The sequence below is a fragment of the Tyto alba genome, unplaced genomic scaffold (genome assembly GCF_018691265.1).
Source record: "Tyto alba isolate M040663 unplaced genomic scaffold, T.alba_DEE_v4.0 Super-Scaffold_2, whole genome shotgun sequence".
In the NCBI taxonomy this organism is placed as follows: domain Eukaryota; kingdom Metazoa; phylum Chordata; class Aves; order Strigiformes; family Tytonidae; genus Tyto; species Tyto alba.
Window position 1 is genome coordinate 91615969 of NW_024881282.1, and position 23015 is coordinate 91638983.

General features: G+C 45.2%; 1 protein-coding gene across 4 annotated transcripts; it reads left to right on the forward strand.

Annotated features, from left to right (window-relative positions):
- Positions 1-1979: 1979 nt before the first annotated feature.
- On the forward strand, positions 1980-13587 carry LOC104356630 (guanylyl cyclase-activating protein 1). 4 transcript variants are annotated; one of them, XR_006165296.1, is made up of 6 exons: positions 1980-2295; positions 4247-4396; positions 6048-6138; positions 7158-10916; positions 13038-13076; positions 13283-13587. XR_006165296.1 is itself a non-coding variant. In XM_009975086.3 (4 exons), the coding sequence occupies exons 1-4, from the start codon at positions 2098-2100 to the stop codon at positions 7283-7285; spliced, it is 567 nt and encodes a 188-aa protein (XP_009973388.1). In that variant the 5' UTR covers positions 1980-2097; the 3' UTR covers positions 7286-13587. The 4 variants fall into 4 exon arrangements, 1 of the variants encoding a protein (XP_009973388.1); XR_006165294.1 differs by having other exon boundaries at positions 7158-13076; XR_006165295.1 differs by having other exon boundaries at positions 13038-13587.
- Positions 13588-23015: the final 9428 nt, after the last annotated feature.

Below are 23015 nucleotides of genomic sequence, written 5' to 3' on the forward strand. Positions count from 1 at the left end.
AGAGAAGGGCAACAAAGCTAGTGAAGGGTCTAGAGAGGATATCTTGTGAACTGAGGGAACTGGGGTTGTTCAGTCTGGAGAAAAGGAGGCTGAAAAGGAGGCCTTATCACTCTCTACAACTCCCTGAAAGGAGGTTGTAGCGAGGTGGGGGACGGTCTCTTCTCCCAAGTAACAAGAGATAAGACAAGAGGAAATGGCCTCAAGTTGCACCAGGGGAGGTTTAGATTGGATATTAGGAAAAACTTCTTCACCAAAAGGGTTGTCAAGCATTGGAACAGGCTGCCCAGGGAAGTGGTTGAGTCACCATCCCTGGAGATATTTAAAAGACGTCTAAAAGTAGCACTTGGGGACGTGGTTTAGCAGTGGGCTTGGCAGGGCTGGGCTTAGACCCTCAGTCTCCCCAGCTGCTGCCACCTTGACATGCCAGAACCCCAAGGCCCACAGCTCCACTACAGCAGCTGGTACAGATCTCCTTGCACACACTAGCATACACACGTGCATATACACTGTGGGCCCCTCCATTCACTGTGACGAGACTCTCAGGATCCTTGCTTTCTCCAGCTGTCTGTTTCCTGCACAGGGAAACACACACAGACAAGTGGGTCTCCCTCAACCCCACAGCTTACAGTCTCTCCAGCAGTTGCGCTGTTCCTCTGGTCCTTCCGATAGTCAACTTCTCCAGTTGTCTCACTAACAGACTACACACACCCGGTTCCCAAATCACTTAACCTGTTTGCTGGCTAGTCTGGCTTAATATTGAGTAGTGATCATATACTGACATACATACTCTCACTCACTCCAGTTGCTAGCACCCAAGACATTCAGGACCCTGAGATTCATGGTCTGATACCAGTTGCTGGCACTTTGATCCTCACCAATTCCAGCTACTAGCACCAAATTCATGCAGGCTTCTGTAACCCATGCTCCCTACTCAAGCTGTAGGCACTTAAACCCCCATGCACACAGAACAGCTGCACAGCCAGAAAAAGAGTTAGAAATGTTAAAAGACAGGAAAGGCTGTGCTGATCAGACACAGGGCATGGCTAGAGTCTCATACTGACCAGCAACCGTTTTACATGCAACCATCCCTTTCCCTCCGTTTTCCCATGCTTGTTCATCCCCAAACCACCTAGACCCATCCTTTTCCCACCTTTGATTCCTCCCCTAAACATCCCATTATAAGTCCTGTGCAATCCCCAAATGCTCTTCCCCTGCACCCCACAATGTTTTCCATACCCCTCGGCAGTGGCCTCAGTCTGTAAGGTACTCTGACAACCTCTCCCACTGACTCACCGTGATGAGTGTCACCTCCAGGCCGATGGGGCTGATGACTCTCGTATGACAGCCTTAAAAGGAGCTGGGACAGGGGCTTCATTTTTACTGCTGGGTTATTTGGATTCCCCAGCCTGTGGTTGTCTCTTTTTGCTCCTTCCTGTTTGTGCAGTTGAGCTTTTTATGGGTTGATTGTACTTCTGTGGTGGTTCTGGGATTAGCTAGGTCAAGGGATTATTTGAGTTCCCCCACCTGCCATTCTTCCTCTGTGCCCTTTTGTGTGTGTGGAGATGAGATTTTTCCCACACAGCCTAACAGTCACAATGGACTACTTCTGTAACACTCTCTGGTCCTATACTCTAAGTTATGTAACATTTCTATTTGAGAAAACAGGCTCTCAAATTCAGTTAGAGGAGCAGATCTTTACTTCACCTTATATCCCACATCTTGTAGCTTTTCCCTCTTATCTTTATGTATAATTTTATCAAGGTTAAAAATAGGGTAATGTACCAAACCAGTATAACTCCTGATACCAGTGTCTGGCATCCTTCTCACCCTTTCCGATTTGTCTTCTGAAATATAACTGATTTGCTAGTTTATCTTGCACCTCCTTTCCATTCTAAGAAGACTGTATCATTGAAACTTTCAGTTTTGCAAATCAGCCTCTAAGCAGATTAACATTTATAACTGGCTTGTGGAAAGTTAGATCTCTCACTTAGCTGACGCTAATGTCAAACGCGGACAAGAACAGACAGGCAGTGCTGTGAGAGGAACAGGAGGAAAAGGATCATTGCTGAAGCAGCATTCTTCTGACCACACATATGTATGGGGAACAATAGCAGCTCCACAGTGGATGATCTGCAGGCTGTCGAGATCCACCACTGGTACAAAAAATTCATGACCGAGTGTCCTTCTGGACAGCTGACAGAGTATGAATTCAAACAGTTCTTTGGGCTTCGAGGGCTGGATCCAGAGGCCAATGAGTACATTGAACAGATGTTCCGCACATTTGATATGAACAAGGTGAGTTCTCCAGCATGGAAATTAACTGCCTTGTACTGCTTAAAAGCAAACCAACTCCTGCATTTTTAGAGTAGTTGGTTTTCTCTTACAAACATCGGTGTGAAAAGCTGTGAGGGACAGCAATGTAAAGTATCTAAATGGAAGGAGCAAATTAATGTGCATAGATAATGACATAGATAACATAACTATAGGTAATAACACCGTATTATCTAAGTATCCTGTGCAAGTTCATCTTTGACTTTTGAGAGTTCCTTACTGTGTATTAATTGACTTAGCCTTGTGTGACAAGCAAAATACTGATGAAATGAGATTTCATTATTTTTCTTATTCATATATGTTCTTTTTCTTATTATTCAAAAATATATCTGTATTAGATTGTAAAGACTACAGGGGTCAAACACAATAGAAATGATTATAACATTAACAGAAGACGTAATTTCCAGGTATTCGGCAGCCAAAATTAATAGTGCGTGAGCAGATGATCTATGTTGCTCTCCTCACTGCTAAGACATATAGCATATAGCAGTAGCTAGGGGGTAGGCAGTATTCCTCACTGTGACAAGCGACTATTGGCTGTCTCTCAGGTAGGAAACAGTAGCCCCTATAATTCCTTTAAGCATGTAATGCCCCTCACTTTTGCCTGGTTTTTATCCGTATATACTTAAGACTATGCTTGCAGGCCTGTAATCTCAGTAACAAAGAAATTTGGTTTTATGGCAGCCTGGGAAAGTTCAGCTTTGCTCTCAGCTCTAAAGTTCTGAAATGGCTGGAGCAAATGTCTGTGAGTCAAGGAGGAACTAATCACAGAGAGATGTGAAACAGGTGGGAAATCACAAGGTCAGTTTTGAAGAAGGAAAGCCTAGGGACTGAGCAAAGAACATTGGTTTGGATGTGTAAGAAGGCACAAGGAGTTAAGGAATATTACAAAATTCTTAAAGGTAAGAGAGGAGCAGCCAGGTTCTATTAGGGTAGCTGAGGTGTTGTGGTATATGTAATGACTGGAAATGACTGCAAATCATCCTAAAGTTCTCTGTGCCCAGGATGATGATAGTGATGAGAAGCAGTTTTATGAACTAAACCAACTTGTTTACAGTTCTTGCCCAAGTCTTTCCCTTCACTTCTGTAATTTCTTGGGATATTTAAGAACTTTAAAATTTGGTGAAGCATTCAAAAGTTCCCTCGTGAACCCCATGTTATGCAGTAAACAATGTATTAAGAAAACTCTCAAATTCAAATTTGGTCATACAAAGATAAAAAGCAGTCTTCTAAATAAAGTGATATTGATCTCAAGCGGAATGAAGTAAGAGTGTGGCAACTAGTAGACGGACCCACATTACTTAATCTTAGCCTCTTAATAGTTAGCCACTTAATCTAAGCTGCTTTTGTAAACAAGGACAAGGAACAAGAGCAGCCAGTAGCAGAGCCACTCTCTAGGAGGAATGATGGAATCATCTGCCCTCTGGACCTTCAGATTCTGAGAACTCTGCTGAGGACAAAGAGGGTAAATTTTCAATAGAGTTATTTTATAAATTGCAGTCATGCCCTCCTTCCCACCTTTAGAGCTGATTATCTTTGTTTTCTGTGACTTTGCTCAATTAAGTTATGAAAAACTCACATAAGGGGAGTGCTACAATGATCCTGAATGAATATTTTAAAATGTTGCAATCCATGCTGTAAAATAGTAGGGCTCTGCTAGCCCGCCTACATTTGTCTTTTACATATATTTATTTACATCCCTTCCAGAAAGCCATCTGACTTTGTTTAAATACCTCAATAAATTAAAGTTTCATTTTTTTTCTCTGTAATTTCTTGAAGTAGATATTCAGAATCTTTGACAGACACATGCACTTTATTTGTTGTTTCTTTTTAACAGACAATAAGGTAAAACAGCTCCAGAGCCATAACTCCACCAGTTTGTTCCTGTCAAAATTTGGGTTTTGTTTTCCCACAGGATGGATATATTGACTTCATGGAATATGTGGCTGCCCTCAGCCTTGTTCTCCGTGGGAAGATGGAGCAGAAATTGCGGTGGTATTTCAAGCTCTACGATGTAGATGGCAATGGCTGCATTGATCGACATGAGTTGCTTAACATCATTAAGGTGTGTTTCCAGGCTTCTGTGTTCTTTTCTCTTTCTTTAAAGACATATTCCACCACACAAGTAAGACTTTTGCTATTCCCTGCATGGATGATCTTGGATGAGACCTTCTTTAACAGCATTCCTTCTTCTAGCAGAATTCCCTGTAATCTCATAGTCCAGTAAGCATACTTGACAGACTCTTCTTTACCACCACAGCATATGTTGTAGCATAGCCTACACCATAAAGTTGTTTCAACTGCCTAGGACATAAATTGCACTTTCTAGGATTTCAGACTCTGTGACTGTCAGTTGCAGTCTCTGCAATGTGTCCTTCATGTGTCCTTTTCCCCATGCGAATAGTAGTTAGAGAGTTCCTTCCAGTTTGCTTCTTTGCTCTTAAACATCAGTGTAATAAAATATTACTGATTTTGGCAAACTATTGTGGAAGATGTTGGAATTACAGACATAAACATGACCATATGAATGTCTCAGAATGAATTATGCTGGAAGTTCAGATTTTTCTGTAGAGACTGGGAAACTAGAAAAATGCAGGAAAGATTCAATGAGCCTAAATTATCTACATTTCTGTATAAGAAAGGTCAGAAAATTAATTTGATAAAGATTTCAAGCTGAGCTGTCCACACATAAAGCCACTAATAAGATGATGTTAGTAATGTATTCTCATCTGGATATGAATTTTAGTGCTGGGCATTGAAGGGACCAAACCAAATCAATAACTGTAATAGTATACAGCCTCTTAATTACAGCTTGTAATAGAAATACTCAGACATCACAGGAAAGCAACAGATGGTAACTGCTTAACACAGAGCTCCTGAGAAACAAGTCCTGTGAGCAATAACTGGTGGCAACCATTTTACTGCCCTTTGAATTCTGTGGGTGTAGTTCACTGTCTTTTTTGGCAGCCTTAGGAAGCTGAAGTGATAGTTTTAGTAAAATGGCATTGGAAAAAAAATGAAGAAACTTACCAAATATCAGAAAGTAAAAACTAGAATGCATAGTCTTAGCATCAATATGAAGGCTCTGGAATCACGTATTTCGTGGACATCCTTAAATAATTAAGCATGGAAAGAAAAGAGAACCCTGCACTATATGGTTATGGATAAGATGAATTGTAGTGAAGAGCAGTGAATAATGCTTAAACTTTCTTAAGCTGAAAATGAATTTCCAGTGAGCTTTAGGGAGAAGCAGAACACACAGAAAACAGTATATAAATGGGAATGGGGAAAGCAAGGATAGAAATAAATGACCGCAGCATATAATAAAGGAATTTCATAATATCAAATGCACAGGGTGTTTGACAGTATTTATTTGGCTTGGTGGGCCATAGGGTATTAGAAAGTGGATCAGTTAGGTGAATCCTGATTCTGCCATTTCTGCAGTGCTCAAGCTCTACCTAAGCAGATTTAGGATGATCCTCTGGGTTTCACTGCTCATTCCATGCTACAGAACCATGTTCCTTTTGCAGTCTTCAGTGCCAACTGCAAGACCTGATGATTTCTGCTGTGTTCTCCTATGATGCTGGTTCATTTGTTTGGGGAAGGTACCAGGCGTGACTGTTTTGTTCTGAATCTATCCTGACAGGCTGCAGTGAAATCAGTCTATCGTTTCGGGTGCCATCAGGCAGCTTCCTCTTTTTGCTCTTTTCTTTTAGGCTATTAGAGCTATTAATGGTGGTGACCATGAAACCAGTGCAGAGGAGTTCACCAACCGAGTCTTCAACAAAATTGATGTTAATGGAGATGGTAAGATTCCTGCCTTCGTCACCCAACTCAGATGGTCTCTGTGCTACCGGGAGACATCCATGTCTTCCTTTCTTGATTGAACTTTATACCTCTTCATTTTATATTTGTTTATTATATGAATTGTCATCCAGTAATGTGTTCTCCATTAATTTTGCTAAGGCATTTTTCTCCTTGTATCGTACATAATCAGCATGACAGGATTTGTTCCCTGTACTAAGTCTCAGCTGTGTTCTGTCCACGTGAGTTTGGTAGTGGGGTTTTGGAGTAAGTTTTGTTTTACTTTTTTGTATGTTGCTGTGTAGCTTATGTCAGAGTTAGAAGTGGGAAATATAACGTGACCCCAGCTGCTCCTAAATATTTCAGCAGCAAGGAAGGCAAGAACTGGAATTTAATGCTTAAGTTCAGAGTTTCTTCACTGGGTCTGTTACAAGCAGTACAGCAAGCACATGAAGTGCTATGGACCAGTCAGTCAAAAATAGGTCAACGCCACTGCGGTCACTGTATGTCCCTGAGAAATATTCCTTTCCTTGAGACTTCACGTCCTTATTACCTCCTGATGTGCTCTCTTGTTATTCCAGAAGAACTCTGCTGAGCTGCTTCCCTGCACAAGGGCTTTTTGGCTTAGGACAGAAAACCTATTTCTGCCTGTCACAGCTTCCATCTGTCACTTCTTTTAAACACGAAAACCAGCAAGTATGGGGAAGGTTAGGACTATGACAGGCCAAAAAGGAGGTGGCTAATCCAGCCTTATTTATAGGAAGCTATGATCCCACTCCTTAGCTATGCACTTGCTCTTTCTTATTTACCCATTCCCTTGTGTGGGAAAAAAAAAAAGGAGGCTGGAGTTGCCTGGATATTGGGGAAGTTTCATTTAAACTTAAGAAGACTCTCTGAGGCCTCTTTGTGCTTTAGAACAGTGCATGTATAGTAAGTAGTCTCTAAAGTTAGATTACTGTACTCCTTTTCCTGTTCAAATGTGGATTGGCATGATTCTGATGCCTTTTGTCTGTCTGGCACAGGTGAACTTTCTCTGGATGAATTTGTGGAGGGAGCAAGGAAAGATGAGGAATTCATGGAAGTTATGATGAAAAGTTTGGACCTGTCACACATTGTTGCCATGATCAACAACCGTCGGCATAGTGTATAAATCAAGTGGGGAGAAAACGCCGTGCCAATAGACAGAAGGGTGTACACACACCAGAAAGAAGAAATAGAATTTTTAAAAACAAACAACATTTCCATAAACATGCATATGGAAGTAGGAACAGAAAGACACTGCTATATTTGTGTATCTGAGTGCGTGTTCCTGTACAAATTTTGAAGCTCAGCCACATATATGCAGGGCAGGTTCAGAAAAACTGGATCTGGGTGGCAGCATTTGGCTTGACTTCCTAAAATTTAAAGGCCAAGTTTCAGGGCACAATTTTCCTCCTTATTCTATGTCCCAGATTGTCACTTTGCAATGGACTAAACGCTATGGTTGTGAAGAGCACTGGCAGAACTGGATGACAGTGTGGAAAATTTCTGATAGGTACAAAAGAAGAGCTTCAAACTGTTATCAATGTAGAGAACTATCAAAATAATGTAACTTCTGCTGTTCTTTGTCATGGCATTAGATCATAAACACTAGCATGTTTGTCCATACCAGATGTGCTTGGATTTAGTAGTCTCTACGGAAGTAGCTCAATTCATAAGAACAATCAGGCTTAAGGCTGACAGTGACAAATCTGCTCCCAGCTGCACTGTCAGTAATGCTGCTGTTTGCAGCTTTCTGTGATCAGAGAACTCTTTACCAAACAAGTCAACAGTTTAGGAGCAGCTTCTGTAACCAGAGAAAATATGCTACTCAGTTTTCCAAAGCAGAAGAATTACCTGAGAGATTAAATCTTTTTTTACATTCATTGTCATACTACTCTCCTTTCATACAACTGAATAAATGGAGTATGTGAAGATGATCCTAATATTGTTGCTTCACACATCCTTTATTGGTCTTTCATTTTATTCTTGGGGATTAAAATTAAGAAGCAAAAGAAACAACTCAGCTAGGTGGCTTGTGATTTCTGCTTTTCATGTGAATACTGGAGTGAAGTTGATACTCTAGATCAATGCTGCCACAAATGTCTGTTTGTACACGACGTGAAGAGTGATGTATCTTGTTCACTAACGTTAGGTAAGAAGCTACTTTGAATCTGGAGAGAGAACCAGAAGCTAAGAAGAATGCAGGAAAAGTTCAGCAGAATGCCTGTGCCATAGTTGGGCATATTTTTCCTGTTCAGGAGGGAGAACTTGCAGACTTGTAACAAGAAGACTTTAGGGTAGACTTAATCTTGCTTATATTTAAGCTTCTGTGATGTACGTATGTATACTGAACAAAGTGTCTAGGCTTTCATCTAAGTCAAAGGAGAATCAGTATTGTCACTGACGGAGCTTGAGAGAGTGAGTAATCATGTTTAGAGGAAGTGCCAACATTTAGCCAGGTGGGCTTATACTCCAGGTCCCACTGGCATGTACACGCCTGCAATCTTAGAGCTTTTGAGAAGGATCACAACCTGGGTATTGGCAAACATTGCTGAGTTCTCCAGAAGATTATTATGAGTGTATGCTGTTGGACTCTGCTGTCCCTTTGGACTGAGGAAGGCGGAGAGTTTTTTTTAAGACCTCGTTGAACCTGTCCTGTACCTTTTACAAGTCCTCAGTCGCCTGCAGTTCTGTGGGTCAGTCACATGTAAAACTGCATTTTTATTATCATCTGACATACAGAACCCCCCAAATTTTTAGTTTTTAGTAAAGAATTTTTAAAAGTGCAGCTGCTATATTAAAGAAATCACCAAGAAGTTATAGTTGCCAGCAGTGTTGCAGCAAGCTGCTATACACACTGTACAGAATCTTCTTGATGTACATAAAGGGCATGTACACAGTACATTCTCAATAATTATCCTGAATATTTGTTAGCAGAGTTTAATTTTTCTTTCTTTTTTTTTTTTTTTTTTTAATAGATGTTATAGGAAAGTAGTTCTTCCTTAGCTGTCATTGCTGATGATGCTGGAACATTTCCCCAGCTAAGATGCAATTATGACATTTACAACAGACAAAAAACCTGCATCATGCTATCGCTACACTAAGTGGCAGACGTGTTTTGTTCTTAATGTTTTTGTTCCTGTTACTGAATGATTTCACACGTTTTTGGCTCTGTAGTCAGCGTGTTCTTTGAGAGACCAAGCCAGCAGTATGTGTGCCTTTGTTAGAAACTATGGGAAGGGAGACTGTGGAGGAGGAGAGGAAATCTTTGTAAAGGGGAGATAACTGTTTTCTGACCTACTTGGCTTTCTTTGTACAGTTAAACTTACAAAAACGTACAATAAACATATTTTGGAAGTGTTCCCTTTGACAGAAGAATCGAAGAATTAGGAGGAGTAGGATAGAATCTAGAGCGATGGTTTGGATTCAGCACATTAAGGTTTTCAAATATCTCCAAGTATGGGAACTCCGCTACTTCTCTGGGTTGAGGTGAGCTTTTGGAGTTAGGGAATATGGTTAGGATGTTAGGTGTTGAGTTATAATTGGGGATTGGGTCAAGGGTTAGGGTTCAGGCTGGGGTTAGAATTAGGGGTTTGGGTTTGGACTTTGGCTCAGGTTTGGGATTTGGGTTAATGTTGGTAGTTTAAGGGTTAAGAATTAAAGTTCAGATTAGGGTTTAGGGGTTTGGGTTGGGGGACAAGGGTTAGATTTAGGATTAGGATTTAGAGTGGGTTAGAATTTGAAGTTTGGTGTACGGTTAAGGGCTAGGAGTTGCGTTCATTGGTCAACTTCATGGATTAGGGCTCCATGTATCTGGAGGCAGAGGGGTCTGGAAGCTGTTTGCAGGAGCTGTCCCAACACTGGCTGGGACTGCAGAGTCATACCATGGAGTTGGCAGTGCTGGAGCAGCTCCTGACCATCCTGTCCCAGAAGGTGCAGTGCTGGGTGTGGTAATGCAGCCCTGGGATCTGCGTCAAGGCTGTGGCCCTGGCCAAGGGCCAGGTTCTGGCATGTAGGAGCTGCAGATGGCCAGATATGATAAAGGTGGGGGATGAGGCCTCCTGTGCTTGTCATGCTCTGGGGACTTGTCCTGTGATTGTGGGTATGCAGAGTGAGACTACGTTCCATGAACCTTTGAAATCCTTTTGCCTGTGTCCCCTTCTTCAGGCCACCATGTGGGCATTGATGGAAGGACCCAGCATGTAGATGTCACATCCTCAAGGATCACTTAAAAACTCTAACATCTACTCCCAGGACACAGTAGAAATGGGCTTAAAAAAATGCCTTCAAATAAAATCTAGAACTTCAGCTCAGATTTCTCCTCCCTAACTCTGAGTATTGAACAGATTTTCTCTTGTCCTGGTCAGGTGAGTTCCTCCACTAGCAGGGATGGGCTGGGAGAAAGCAACTGGGAAACTTCCTGACTAGACAGGAAGCAGGGAGGAATGCAGCTGCCAAAACATCAGGAACCTTAATTAGTGGTCCAATCATCCTCTATCTCTCCTACAGACTTGGAGGGGGTCTGTCCCTGATGTTCATTACAATATCCTGCTCTCAGAGACCAGTGGGAAACTGCCCTGTCTCCCCACCACAAAGAAAGATGCCCCTGAGAAGGTCAGACTTCACCACCTTCTTTCAGAGATCCTTTGTGACACAGAGAAAATTAACACAATGTGTGTAAGAGACCAGCCAAGCTCGCAGCCTACCCTTTTCTCTTCTGTGGATAGAGCCCAGGCCCTGTGTGATCTTGGTGTTGATGGGTAAGTAAACGAGGGTAAGTAAACGAGGGAAGATCAGGCTGAACAAGGATGGGAAGTGCCCTCTCTCCTTACCCTGTATTCAGAGAAGGTGGCTGAGGCAGGATCCTGCCCAACAGCAGGACACAGCTGGTGACTCATAAGGCAGATGGCCCACTAATCCCACCGGGGAGTCAGACTACTCACAAGCATTTTCTCCTTGAGGGAACAAGAGTAAGACAAAAGGGTTACAGATGGCGCCAAAGGCTGCTCACTCTCTCATTGCTGTGCTGACCCTTGATCTTTGGCTGGGCAGTGGGACAGACAGAAGTGCAGTCCTATAACCGCAGCAGACCAAAACCCCAGAGCACAGCACTGGGCAGAGATCCCTGACAGGACTAAAGCAGGCAGGGAGGGGAGACATGGCAGTTGCAGAAGCCCAGTCTCACCGTGGACTCAAGTCAGTCCCTGTGACTGCCCAGCAGCTGGGCACAAGCCTGCAGGGTCCTCCTCCTCCTATTCTTCAGCCAAGTGGGCATCGTTTTTTCCCAGACTTCCCTCTTCATTTCCACCTCAATGATGACACCTTCCCTTAGAGGCACCGTGCAGATCCAGGTGCCCCCACGTGTGCCTCTGTGCAGGATGGCACACCCTGCTGTGCAAGGATGCCCGGTGCCCACAGCAGGTCTCTCCCCCAGACAGTAGTGATGGAGTTTGTTCAGCTGCCACCCCTCTGCTTAGGCTCCCACCACTGACAAAGGCCCCTCCACCAACATCCCAAATGTCTCCCCATGCTGTGCAGAGCCTCGCTAAGGAGTATAGGACCTGAGCAGCTGATGGCTCTAGGCCCCCTCTTTAGATCTGATTTAGCTGCTCACAGAAAGTGTAGACACCCACATTTGCTCCCCCAAACCCATTGGGCGTTGACACTGCTGACTCCACAGCCCAGGTCTCCCCACAAACACTTCATCATTCATCAAGAAGATGTCTCTTCTGCAGGGATGTCCTTGCTCAAGGCTTAACCCAAGCTGTGCTCTCAGAGCTCCGAGAAGCCTCTTGGGTTTCCCTCCTCCAGCACCTATTTATTTGCTTGCCTCAAAGGCAGCAGTGGCCTCACGCTCCCTTCCCCCAGCTCAACCCTTTCCCTCAGGCAGTTGCACAGTAATACTAGCAAGGCTTTGCCAAACGTCCGCCATGGGCTCTCTTGCAGGCCTATGCTGTGGCACAGGCAGTCACATCGACATCCCCATCGCTCACCACGTGCAGGATGAACATTCAAACTGCCACTGCTGACAGCTTCAGCTGTAGGGAAGGCCTAGCTGATCTATCAGGCTTTTATTCTGACCTTGTTGAAATGAAGTTGCTGCTGGTAAAGGTATGTGGAATGAGAGTGTTTGCTCCTTTAAGGGTGTCCAGTCAAGTACCCTTCTCAATGCAAAACAAAAAGGGGTAATAACAAATGGGAAGAAGCCACAGACAAGACCATACAAGAACACCAACCTGTCCACCAAATGTGGTCAGTCACACTAATTGATGAAGGCGTGTGAGAGAGTAAGAATGTTTATTCCAGCAACCTTATCTGATCAGGAACCCTGTCAGCTGGGGAACTAAGGGTAAATGCAGGAAGCCAGAAACAAAATATTACAGTTACACAGACCTGACAAAACAAACATGGAGACAATAACAAGAAACAAACCTCGTCTGTCACGGTAACTGACGACCTACCAAGAAATTACAAGCACCCCCTTCGGGAGCGGACTTTGGAAACTAGGAGAGATCCCACCCGCCGCACTGGCCGCGTGCGCAAGCACTTCCGGTCAGCCATGCTGGTCCGCGTGGCATGCCGGGAGCTGTAGTCTTTCGGCATGGGGCGGGCAGGCCGCCGCGTGGGTGGTGCCGGGAGCTGCAGCGCTGCTGCCACCAGCTGACCGGGGCGGGGGTGCTGCCGCTCGGCACGCGCAGTTCCGTCAGCGGGCTCCGGCCCCTCCCTCCCGCCGCCGGCTCGGGCGCGTGCGCGGTGCCCGGGAGCGGCGAGGGTTTTTCACCTCGGGTGTCTTCGGCGGCGCGGGGCTTTGGTTCGCTTCGGTTGTCTCCGATTTGCGCGTTTGCGAAAAGGGAAAAGTCTAATACTTACTTGTTTTTTAGTGTAGTTCTCGTGGCTGAAATTGGAGAGACCAGAAAAAGGTATGATACAAGAAAATAAACACTTAGCAAAATACTGTAAGCTTAGCGGATAGTTTAGCAGGATAACAGGAAATTTGTTTGCAAGGGGCCTTCACAGATAACAGAGTACCCATACGTTAATTACGGGAACCTTATTGTCTGTGAGGAGTAGCCATCTGGGTGGGACTGGCGGTTACTAACTCAGCTAATTCAGCATTCTTCTCTAGACAAAGGTGAAAAGTACACGGTGAAGAAGACTACGAGCCTTCCTCCAGAAGACCCCTGTCCACCATCACCGGACAGCAGTATGCATGCGGCAGAAGGAGGAGACTTATAATAATGAGTTCTGTGAAATAATTGCAATAGTTACGCCTATTCCCAGAACTGATTGTAATAACCCAGCCTATAGTAATGAGTAGGCATGCTGTTCTATCATAAAAGAGCGCTTGCTTTGTGATACGATGTGCAAGCTAGGAGGAGCAATCCCCCTTGCACCCAGCGCTGTAATAAACATACCTGCTTTATAACTCTCTGTGAGTTGTAGAGTTTGTTTCTGCACGTCAAGTAGACCAGCTGAAGAATAAAATGAAGTGGATTGAACTGGAAGCTGTCTCTATCTGCAGATTAGAAACCTTGTCTTTCTGGGTGAGAAAGGATTCCTGTTAGCAGTCCTCCACAGACTAGATCACCAGAATATAACCCAGGGGCTGTATGTGTAACCAAAAGCATGGTTAACCCATTTATTTGTGTATGTTACATCAGATATCTATGAAGCCTTATATTTTAAGAGCTATAAGACACCAAGTTAGTCCTTAAGGTGGATGGCAGTCAAGTGACCGAAGCTGCAGAAGATGATGGGTGAGAGGGTTAAAGAGAGAAATATCCAAATTGTAAAATTTTCTAGCCAGCACTGAGAGAGGGAGCTGAAGTGAGTTCTGGGCCCATGAGTGCATGCCTCCTTGTCTTGCATCCTGGTCCCTCCCTGCACTTTTCCTCATCCCCTTTCCTTCCACATTCCATCCTGCCTCTCTGCCTCCATCTCTGTTGCATTGTTCCTCAACCCTATACCTCTCTCTTTGCCTTTCCATCCCTATGCCTGGCACCCTGACCCTCTATCTGACTCCCCAACCATCTCTTTCTATCTCTAGTATTTTTTCTGCTTCCCTGTGCCTCTGTTTTTCTCAATATTCTTGCATACTGCTCCCTGTCCCTCTCTCTATCCCTCAATCCTAGTCTCCATCCTTCTTTTTGTCTCTCTAACCCTGTGCCCTACTCCTTCTCCCTGTCCCTCTTTTTTCTTTCTCCATCTCTCTGTCCTGCTCTCTGTCCCTGTCTTTTTCTCTTAACCCCCATGTCCTGGTAGCCATTGGTCCCCTTCTGTCTCTATCCTCCTGTGCTGATCCCCATCCCTGTCTTCCTTCTCCGATTCTCTGTTGTCCTAGTTGTCTCTCTATTCCAGTGTCCTGTTACCTGTCCCTGTCTTTTCCCTGTCCCTCTGTCCTCCTTACTGTCCCTAATTTTTCCTATTTCTCTGTCTGCCTCCCTGTCACATTGTTTCTGCTCTCTAGCCCTCTGTCCTTCTTCCTTTCCTTTTACCCTCTCTAGCCCTCTGTTCTACTCTCTACCTGTATTTTTTCTTTCCATCAGTCTGTCCTGCTCCCTGTCCCTCTCTTTTTCTCCCAGTCCCTCTGTGCTGCTAGCCTCCTTTCTCTGTTCTTATGTCCTGCTTCCTATCACTTTGTCTGTATCTCTCTATCCCTCTGTCCTTCTCCCTGTCCCTCTTTCTCTGTCTCTGTCCAGCTCCTTGCCCTGTCTTGATCTATCCATCATTCTGTTATTTTCCTTTTGTCTTTTTTTTTAGGGTTATGTTTTTGTCACAGGCCACAGTGTTTGACTGCTCGGCCTGCCATAGATTCTTCCTCATGGCCCCATAGGTCTTATCTGCCAGTGTCTTTGGTCCTGGATGCATACTTAGAGCTTTTTGTCTTGTTTGTGTGCAGCGTTGGGCTGTGCATGTTTGTGTCTGGGTTGGAACTGCTGCTCTGGACAGCATAGCAATGGTAGTCAGCAAGAGAATAACAATAAGAATGTAAGGCTACTGTGTTGATAAGCCTAGACTTTGTAGGCAAAGAGTGTACAGTCTGTTTCAGAGTAAGTAGCCATATATGTAGCAAGTGAGGCGACATACTTCCATAGCACTACGCAGAGACACAGGGAATGACCATTTTTTTTATCACAGACTGTAGTGAGAATTGAGATGGTATATCTAAATGGAAACAAGACTTCTGGAATTGTTAAGCTATCGCTTGGCAATCAGGTGACTTGTTCAGTATAGCTCTTGCAGATGAAGAAGGATGACCTGTGTGCCAAAGGGCAGTGGAGGAGGTGAGTGGAGCACACTCCAGGAAGGTAGGGAAGATGCAACTGGTGGCTCTGACTACCTTATAGATGTGTATTATTTTGAAGATGCAAAGCAGTGAGCAAAGCCAGATCCTGTGGTATCCGGCAGCAACTATTTGAAGCTTTTCTCTTTGGTTTTTGCAGGTGATGTCCAGGCAGCCTTTGGAATTGGATGAGCATTGGAGGTGAGCTGGGGTGGTATCAAGGAGGAGCATGGGCTGGTGACTTTCCAGAAGTGCAACAATAATTTTGTAGCTCTTGGTATCTTAGGTCCCACAGGCAATGATGGCTGCAGCATCTGACTCTGAAATGAGCAGGTGAGCAATGCTTCTGAGGTGGGCATTGTGAAAGAGGTTGGCCTTGGCCAGCGTGATGCTTCCCATCAGCAATGTTTGTGGGTTTCTTGCAGATGATGAAGAGGAACCTGGTGACTTGGGAACATCCCAGTTAGCCGATGTAGATTTTGTGGAGGATGAATTTGGAGCTATGTTTGGAGCCAAGTCCTGGCCCTCTGAAAGCTAAGCTGAAGGACCAGATCTGGGAGGCGGCTTAGGAGGAAGGGACAGGGTTGAGAGTTGCAGGGAGGGGTACTAAAGTTAGTGTATGTGAGAGGGATGTTCAGGAACAGTCCCCTTTGGGCTGGTAAAGAGAGTGGGTTCCTTTTCAGGACAAGACTGTGCTGAGGCAGGGCAGTTCCAGCCTGTGTCGGCATTGTGTACTTTGTGTATTCTGTCTTCTGTGTCTTAGACCTTCCTCAAGTCTCGATGCCCTCGTTTCTCTTTGTACTCGAGGAGCACGGTGCATGCCTTGGGCACCATCTCTACGGTCTCAAATGCCTGACCTTGGTGGCATAGCGCTGATTGGGCGCTTCTTGTTCTTGTGTTACAAGCTGAAAGTGTGGATAGGTCTTAGGAGCTTCTAGTTGGTTCTGTTTTGTGGCATCTTTCCAGGCTGTGTCATCAGCTGTGCTCCTTAGGTGTCTCTTTTCAGACTGGTACTTTTTCCCTGCATCTTTACATACTTAAGTCTTGAAGTCAGTCCTCTTGCGTATCTGTTGTCTCAGTTTTGATGATAACTTCTTCTAACGGGCCATTATGTTTGAATTTTTTTTTTTTTTTTTTTTTTTTTTTTTCCCTGGGGCTGCCATAGAGCCTCCTTGTTTCATAGTTGTGACCATCTAGGTCATCTTGCTCAGCAGCATCACCTGTCTGGGAGTCATTCTCAGTTAGAGTTTTCTCTCATTATTGAATCGCACTGTGTGTGCTGTCGGTCTGTGCATGTGTGTGCTTGTCTTGGAGGTGCTCTGCCCAGGGGTGTAGAGTCAGGGGTAGTTTGAGTAGCAGTAGGAGTCTAGGGTTAATATGTTGATACACTTAGACCATTTCGGCAATGTTTGCGTAGTCACTTCAGATCAGCTGGCCATCAGCAGGCTGTGTGGACAGTCATTTCTACAGTGTTTTATGGAGATGATCTGAGCTCTGTGGGAGGGGCTGTTCTGCAGTAATGAAGCAGATTGAATCTCAAAGGTGTTGAGGCTTGTAGGTGTGGGGCTGACAGTTCGGTGTGGGAGTTGGTTTTGTTTTTTCAGCGGCAGGATGTAGTTAGACTCTAGATGGTATTCCTAGCTGAAATCAAGACCTCGGGATTTCTTAAGATATCACTTGTTATCTGGGTGACTCATCTACTATTTTTTTTCAGGTGCAGAGGGATGAGTTGCACACCAGAGAGATGGAGGAGGTGAGCAGAGCTCCATTAGAAGGTGGGTCAGTGAGCGGTATAGGAAGATGGGACTGGTGCTATGACTAGCTTATAGGTTTTCTTTTTGTGTGATTTTTTTTTTTTATTTTTTTTTTTTTTTTATGTTGATGATGGAAAGCTGTGAACAAAGTGGGATATTGGCACCAGAGCTGGCTCAGGCAAAGTGAGCAAGGACTAGGGGCCTGAAGTAGCAGTTATTTTCCAGGTGTCCTATCGCTGGTGAAGTTAGAAGCATCCCTTGTTGTTTGTGTCTTACAGGTGGTGTGCAAACTGCAGAGATAGGGTGGGTGAGCGGCTAAAGCAAAGGAGCAGGAGATGGCAATTGGTGTGGGCAGGTGGCAGTTTCAGGCAGTATCTCAGCATGTGTGCCTTGCTTTGGTTTTGGCAGGTGCCACAGGTAGCCTCGGAGGGGCAAAGTTGCATGCTGATAGGCAGTCCAAGAAGGTGAGGAGGTTGTTGGCTGGGCTGGTGTCTAATAAAAAAGTATTATATGGCAACTTGGTTAAGCATTTACCTCAGTTTTGCAGGTGCTGTGGGAGCCACCTTTGGAATTGGACGAGCCTTTGAGGTGAGCTGTGGTAGTAACGAGGAAGATCATGGGCCTTACACTGTCTTACAAGTGCAATGGTAATTTTGTCCCTTGGGATCTTAAGTACCAAAAAGTGATGATGGCCACAGTGTCTGACTCTGAAATGAGTAGGTGAGCAGAGCTCCACGGTGCTTCTGATGGAGGTGTTGTGGATGATGTAGGCATTGACTGGTGTGGTGCTGACTGCCAACTCTGTTTTGTCTTTTGCCCTTTTTTTTTTTTTTTATTTTTTTTTTTATTGCAGGTAAAGAAGAACCTGGCCACTGCAGGAACATCCCAGTTAGCTGATATGTTTCTTTTTGTCAAGGGTGCATTCAGACCTCCAGCCCTCTGAAAGCTAAATTGAGGGACTGGGGCTGGGAGGAGGGGACCAGGTTGGGAATTGCAGGGAGGGGTTTGAAAATTAGCGTAGGGGAGAGGGATGTCCAGGAACAGTGCCCTTTGGGTAGGTAAAGGGAGCAGATTACTCTTCAGCACAAGACTACCATGTGCCAGGCACAGTGGTTCCCGATGGTGTCTGTGCTTGTGTAGTCTGTCTTCTGTGTCTTAGATCTTCCTCAGTCTTTAACGTCCTTGTTGCTCTTTGCTTGACAAACACAACACGTGCCTTGGGCGTCCTCCCTAGGGTCTCAAATGCCTGTCCTCATTGACACAGTGCCAGTTGGATGCTTCATGTTCTCAGGTTTCAAGCATAAAGCACGGATAGATCTTGGAAGTTTTCAATCAGTTCCCTTTTGCAGCTTCGTTCCAGGCTGTGGCATCAGCTCTGTTCTCTAGGCACCCATTTTCACAGACTGGGAAGTCTTCTCTGCATCCTTACATTCTTAGATCTTGAAGCCAGTTGTTTTGCGCGTTTGTCATGTCTGTTTTGACAGTAACTTCTTGTAACAGGCCATTGTGTTTGATTCTTTCTGGAGCTGCCATAGGGCCTCCTAGCCTAATGGTTGTGACAATCTAGGTCTTATTGCACAACAGCATCTCCCATCCAGGAGTCATTCTTCTCCCTTAGAGCTTTCTCTCATCTTTGAATCACACTGTTTGTAGCGCATTTTGTGTAGTGTTGTTCTGGGCATGTGTGTTTGGCTTGGAGCTGTTCTGCCTGGGCGGTGTAGAGTCAGCGGTAGGTGGAAGAGTGATAGAAGTGTGTGGTTAATAGACTGATAAGGCTAGACTGTTTATGCAACGTTTGTACAGTCACCTTGGCTCAAGTAGCCATCGGCCGGCTGTGTGGACAGTCATTTCCATAGAGTTTTAAGGAGGTGATTGGAGCTATGTAGGAGGGGCTGTTCAGCAGTAGTGAAGCAGATCGATTCTGAGGTGTTAAGGCTTGTAATTGTGGGCCTTACAATTTGGTACGTGGGGGATGGTTTTGTTTTGTTTTACTGCCAGGCTGTAATTGGACTCTATATGGTATTCCTAACCAGAATCAAGACCTCGGTATTTCTTAAGTTATCACTCTGCATTTTTTTCAGGTGCAGAGGGATAAGATGCATACCAAAGTGACAGAGGAGGTAAGCGGAGTGCTGTGAGAAGGTGTGTCAGTGAGCGGTGTCAGAGGGAAGATGGGACCAGTGCTATATGCCTAGCTTACAGGTTTTGTTTTTGTGGTTTTCTTCTTTATTTGAAGGTGTGAAGCGATGAGCAAAATGGCATATTGGCACCAGAGCTGGCTCGGGCAAGCTGCCTTTGGAATTGGATGAGCGCTTGAGGTGAGCTGGGGTAGCAGCGAGGAGGATCACGGGGCTGGTGACTTCTCACAAGCGCAATGATAATTTTGTCTGTTTGGAATCTTAGGTTCTATAAGCAACAATGACCATAGCGTCTGACTTTGGAATTGGTGCAGAGCAGGGTGAAGGGAAGTGACACAGTGCTTCTGAGGAGGGGCACGTTGTGGATGATGTAGGCATTGACTGCTGTGATGCTGACTGTCAGCTCTGTTTTGTCTTTTGGTTTTTATTGCAGATGATGAAGAAGAATCTGGCAACTAAAGGGACATCCCTGTTAGTTGATGTGGTTTTTCTGTTGAGGATGGATTCAGACCTCTGGGCCTTTGAAAACTACGATGAGGGGACCAGGGCTGGAGAGAGGGGCTGGGAGGAGTGGACAAGGTTGGAAACTGCAGGGAGGGCTATTAAAGTTAGCGTAGGGGAGCATGCTGTTCAGGAACAATCTCCTTTGGGCGGGCAAGGGAGTGGGTTACTTGTCAGCATGACACTAGTTTGTGTTGAGCAGGGCAGGTTCCAGCCTGTGTCCGTGCACGTAGCTCATGTAGTCTGTCTTGTGTCTTATACCACACTGTCCTCGGGTCTTGATGTCTCCATCGCTCTTTGTCATCAGCAGGCACCTCAGTAGCCCTCCTGAGAATCTTCAGTGCATTGCTTCACTGGCATAGTGCCTGTCGAGCCCTTCTTGCCTAGCAATTGTTGCCTAAAGGATGGATTCATCTGGTGTGCTTTGCATTGTAGATGTTCTTGAGTGGTCACCTCTTGTGCTGTTGAGCTACGCGACGCCTGCAACTCTTCTGTTGAGAATTCTGTTTGCACACAGTAGTCTTCTGGGGTTTCATCGCCGTGTCCTTAATGATCTTAAGTCTCGAAGCCCAGCTTCTCAGGTATCCATCATTCCGGTTTTGAAGATAGCTTTCTCTCACGGGCCACAGTAGTTGCCTCTCATTTCGGGGCTGCTATTAAGCATCTGCACTGTTGTGGCACTGTAGAGCTCCTCTGCTGGTGGCATCTTCCCTGTGGTGGCAGATCTCTCTCGTGATCTTCTTGTGTCTCACAGTCATGTTGTCTGTGGTGTCTGTCTGTGTCGGGGTTGGAGCTGCCCTGCCCAGGGGTGTAGCAATACTAAAGACAATGGTAGCATAGCTTTATGGTTGTATGTTGATCTGCCCCAATCCTTTTGGCAAAGGCTATACGGTCCATCTCCGGGCAAATAGCTGTAGAGAGCTGCCAGAGTTGTTTTCACTGTGTTTGGCAGGTGCCAGAGGTTGGACTCTGGCCTGCTGGGAGTGGTGGTCTGTGTGGTAGTTGACCTGGTTGAATCTTAAAGGAGCCTTGGCTTATATGTGGGGTTTGGTTGTTTTAGCTGTAGTTAGAAAGCATATACAAAAAGAGAGACGTTTGGTCTTGTAAAGCTATCGGTTAGTGTCTGGGTGACTACCTTCACATGATTTGGGTTTCTCAGATGCAGAGCGACGAGCTGTGTGCCACAGGGTGACAGAATAGGTAAGCAGAGTGCTGGGCAAAGGCGGGCTGGTGTCTGATGTCAGAGGATAAGTGTGACTGATAGCTCTGATGGGATTATGCTGTTTTGGGTTTATTTGCTAGGTGTGAATAGATGAGTGAAGTGGGGTATCTGTACCGGAGCAGACTTTAGCAAGGCAAGTGGTGACCAGTGTGCCGAAGTAGCAGTTTTCGGAGGTGTCATACCCTCTCTATTATGTACATACATATCCCTATCCTATAGGGATATATAGGGATGGGGTGTGTAGACTGAAGACTCTGATTCTGAGCAGCTGAGGTAAAGGAGCAGAGGAGAAAAGATGTGAGCAGACTGAGGACTTGGGCAGCATCTTACCATGTGCTTTTTCCTCTGTTTTTTGGCAGGTGCTGCATTCCTTTCCAGAGGGTTGAAGCTGCACAGCTATGAGCAGTTTGAGAAAAGGCAAGAGAATTAAGTGGTCCGCTTGGACTGAATTGCTGACGGTCCATGCAACTGTTTGCACAGGTAACAGTGGCATGAAGTGATTAAAGGAACCTTGCATTTTGGTGACAAGGCCGCTACTGAGGATGGCTACTGAGTATGGACCATGACCTGTGGCTCCATGAAAGCTAAGTAGTGGGACAAATCTGTGGGGAGTGGAGTCCGTGTGTGTCCAAATGTTGGCATAATGGGAGGGTTAGCCTGTGTGGAGTCAGCCTCGTGCAAGTGGAGGGAGTGATACGTCTTGTGACGTGTGCCCTGGCAAAGCAGCTCTGGGATGAGTTGGTGGAGTTGTGCAATATGTCTAGTGTGTGTTCATACGTGTTCCTTAGTTACCTGATGTGTTAATGTTCGTCTTGGCCTTCATTTCTGAGAAGCCTCAGGCATACTCATCCTACTGCAATCACAATAGCCATCCGTTGCATCTCTGCGGCCTCCCGTTATCGGCACGGTACCAATTCCGACTTGTTTAGCAGCATGGCATAGAAGCTCAATGCTGCCGGTCTGGTTTAGCATTGTGGGTGCATTTGGCCAGTCTTTCTTGCAGCTCTGGCTTGGGCCTAACCATCAGGTCTCATCTCGATGACTCTCTTTCTTGAGACTGCTTCCAGAGTGCTTCCTGTGTCATCCTAGTCTTCAGTCATTTCCAGCAATTTGTCTCCATCGGTCACGGTACGTTTATCAGGCCAGGTTGGAGTGTGTGCGTCACGTGGCCTCGGCACTGTTGTGCGTGCTGTCATTCTGTGCCTTTTGGTCTGGCGTTAACTCTACTCTGTCTGGTATTCTCACATCCTTAGGTCATGTTTATAGTTTGTGTAGTGTGTGTGTGAGGTGGAGCTGCTTTGTCCGTTTGTATAGCAATTCTTATTGATGTTGGAAAGATCCAAGCCTGGGATGAAGTGATGATAAGCATGGCCTGTTTGGGTGGAGGTTGTATAAGCTGGTTTTGGGGATAGCCTTCAGTTATTGGTGAGCAGGTTCTAAAGTCCCTTCTTTTATCTTTTGCAGGTGTCTAGGGCCATTGGGATTCTGGGAGCAAATCCTTCCGTGAGGCTTGCTGGAGTGTGCACTTCAAATCACAGGAGGAGTAGAAGCGGTGCAAAGAGGGAAACGTATCCCTCTGCTTCCAGTTAGGAAGGGTAATGCTGTGAAATCATGTGGAGTGGTGATGTTGTGTAGAGGTGTACGGTGATGCGGTTCCAGGGTTGGTTATAGAATTGGGGTGATCTGCCACTGGCAGGTGATGAAATAGATATGTTTTGAGTGAGGGGTGGAATGAGCGGATGCCAAATGAGTTAGTTTTGGAATGTGTCTATCCTTGTAGGTGTGGATTTCTTTTATTTCAGGTTGTACCGAATGTAGAGGTAGTTAATGTTTTCTTAACAATAAATAAAAAAAACCCTCAAGCTGGGTGGTGTGTTTTGATTGTGTCTAAGTTGTTGGTTTTTGGTTTGGGTGTTGTGTGGGTTTTTGTGTTTTTTTGTTTTTTTTTTGTTTGTTTGTTT

What these genes read in the sequence shown, in the direction of transcription:
- LOC104356630 (XM_009975086.3), top strand. Translation starts at nt 2,098, where the DNA reads ATGGGGAACAATAGCAGCTCCACAGTGGATGATCTGCAGGCTGTCGAG. An exon ending in GCACATTTGATATGAACAAG is followed by an intron (nt 2,296 to 4,246) that starts GTGAGTTCTCCA and finishes GTTTTCCCACAG; the next exon opens with GATGGATATATTGACTTCAT. An exon ending in AGTTGCTTAACATCATTAAG is followed by an intron (nt 4,397 to 6,047) that starts GTGTGTTTCCAG and finishes CTTTTCTTTTAG; the next exon opens with GCTATTAGAGCTATTAATGG.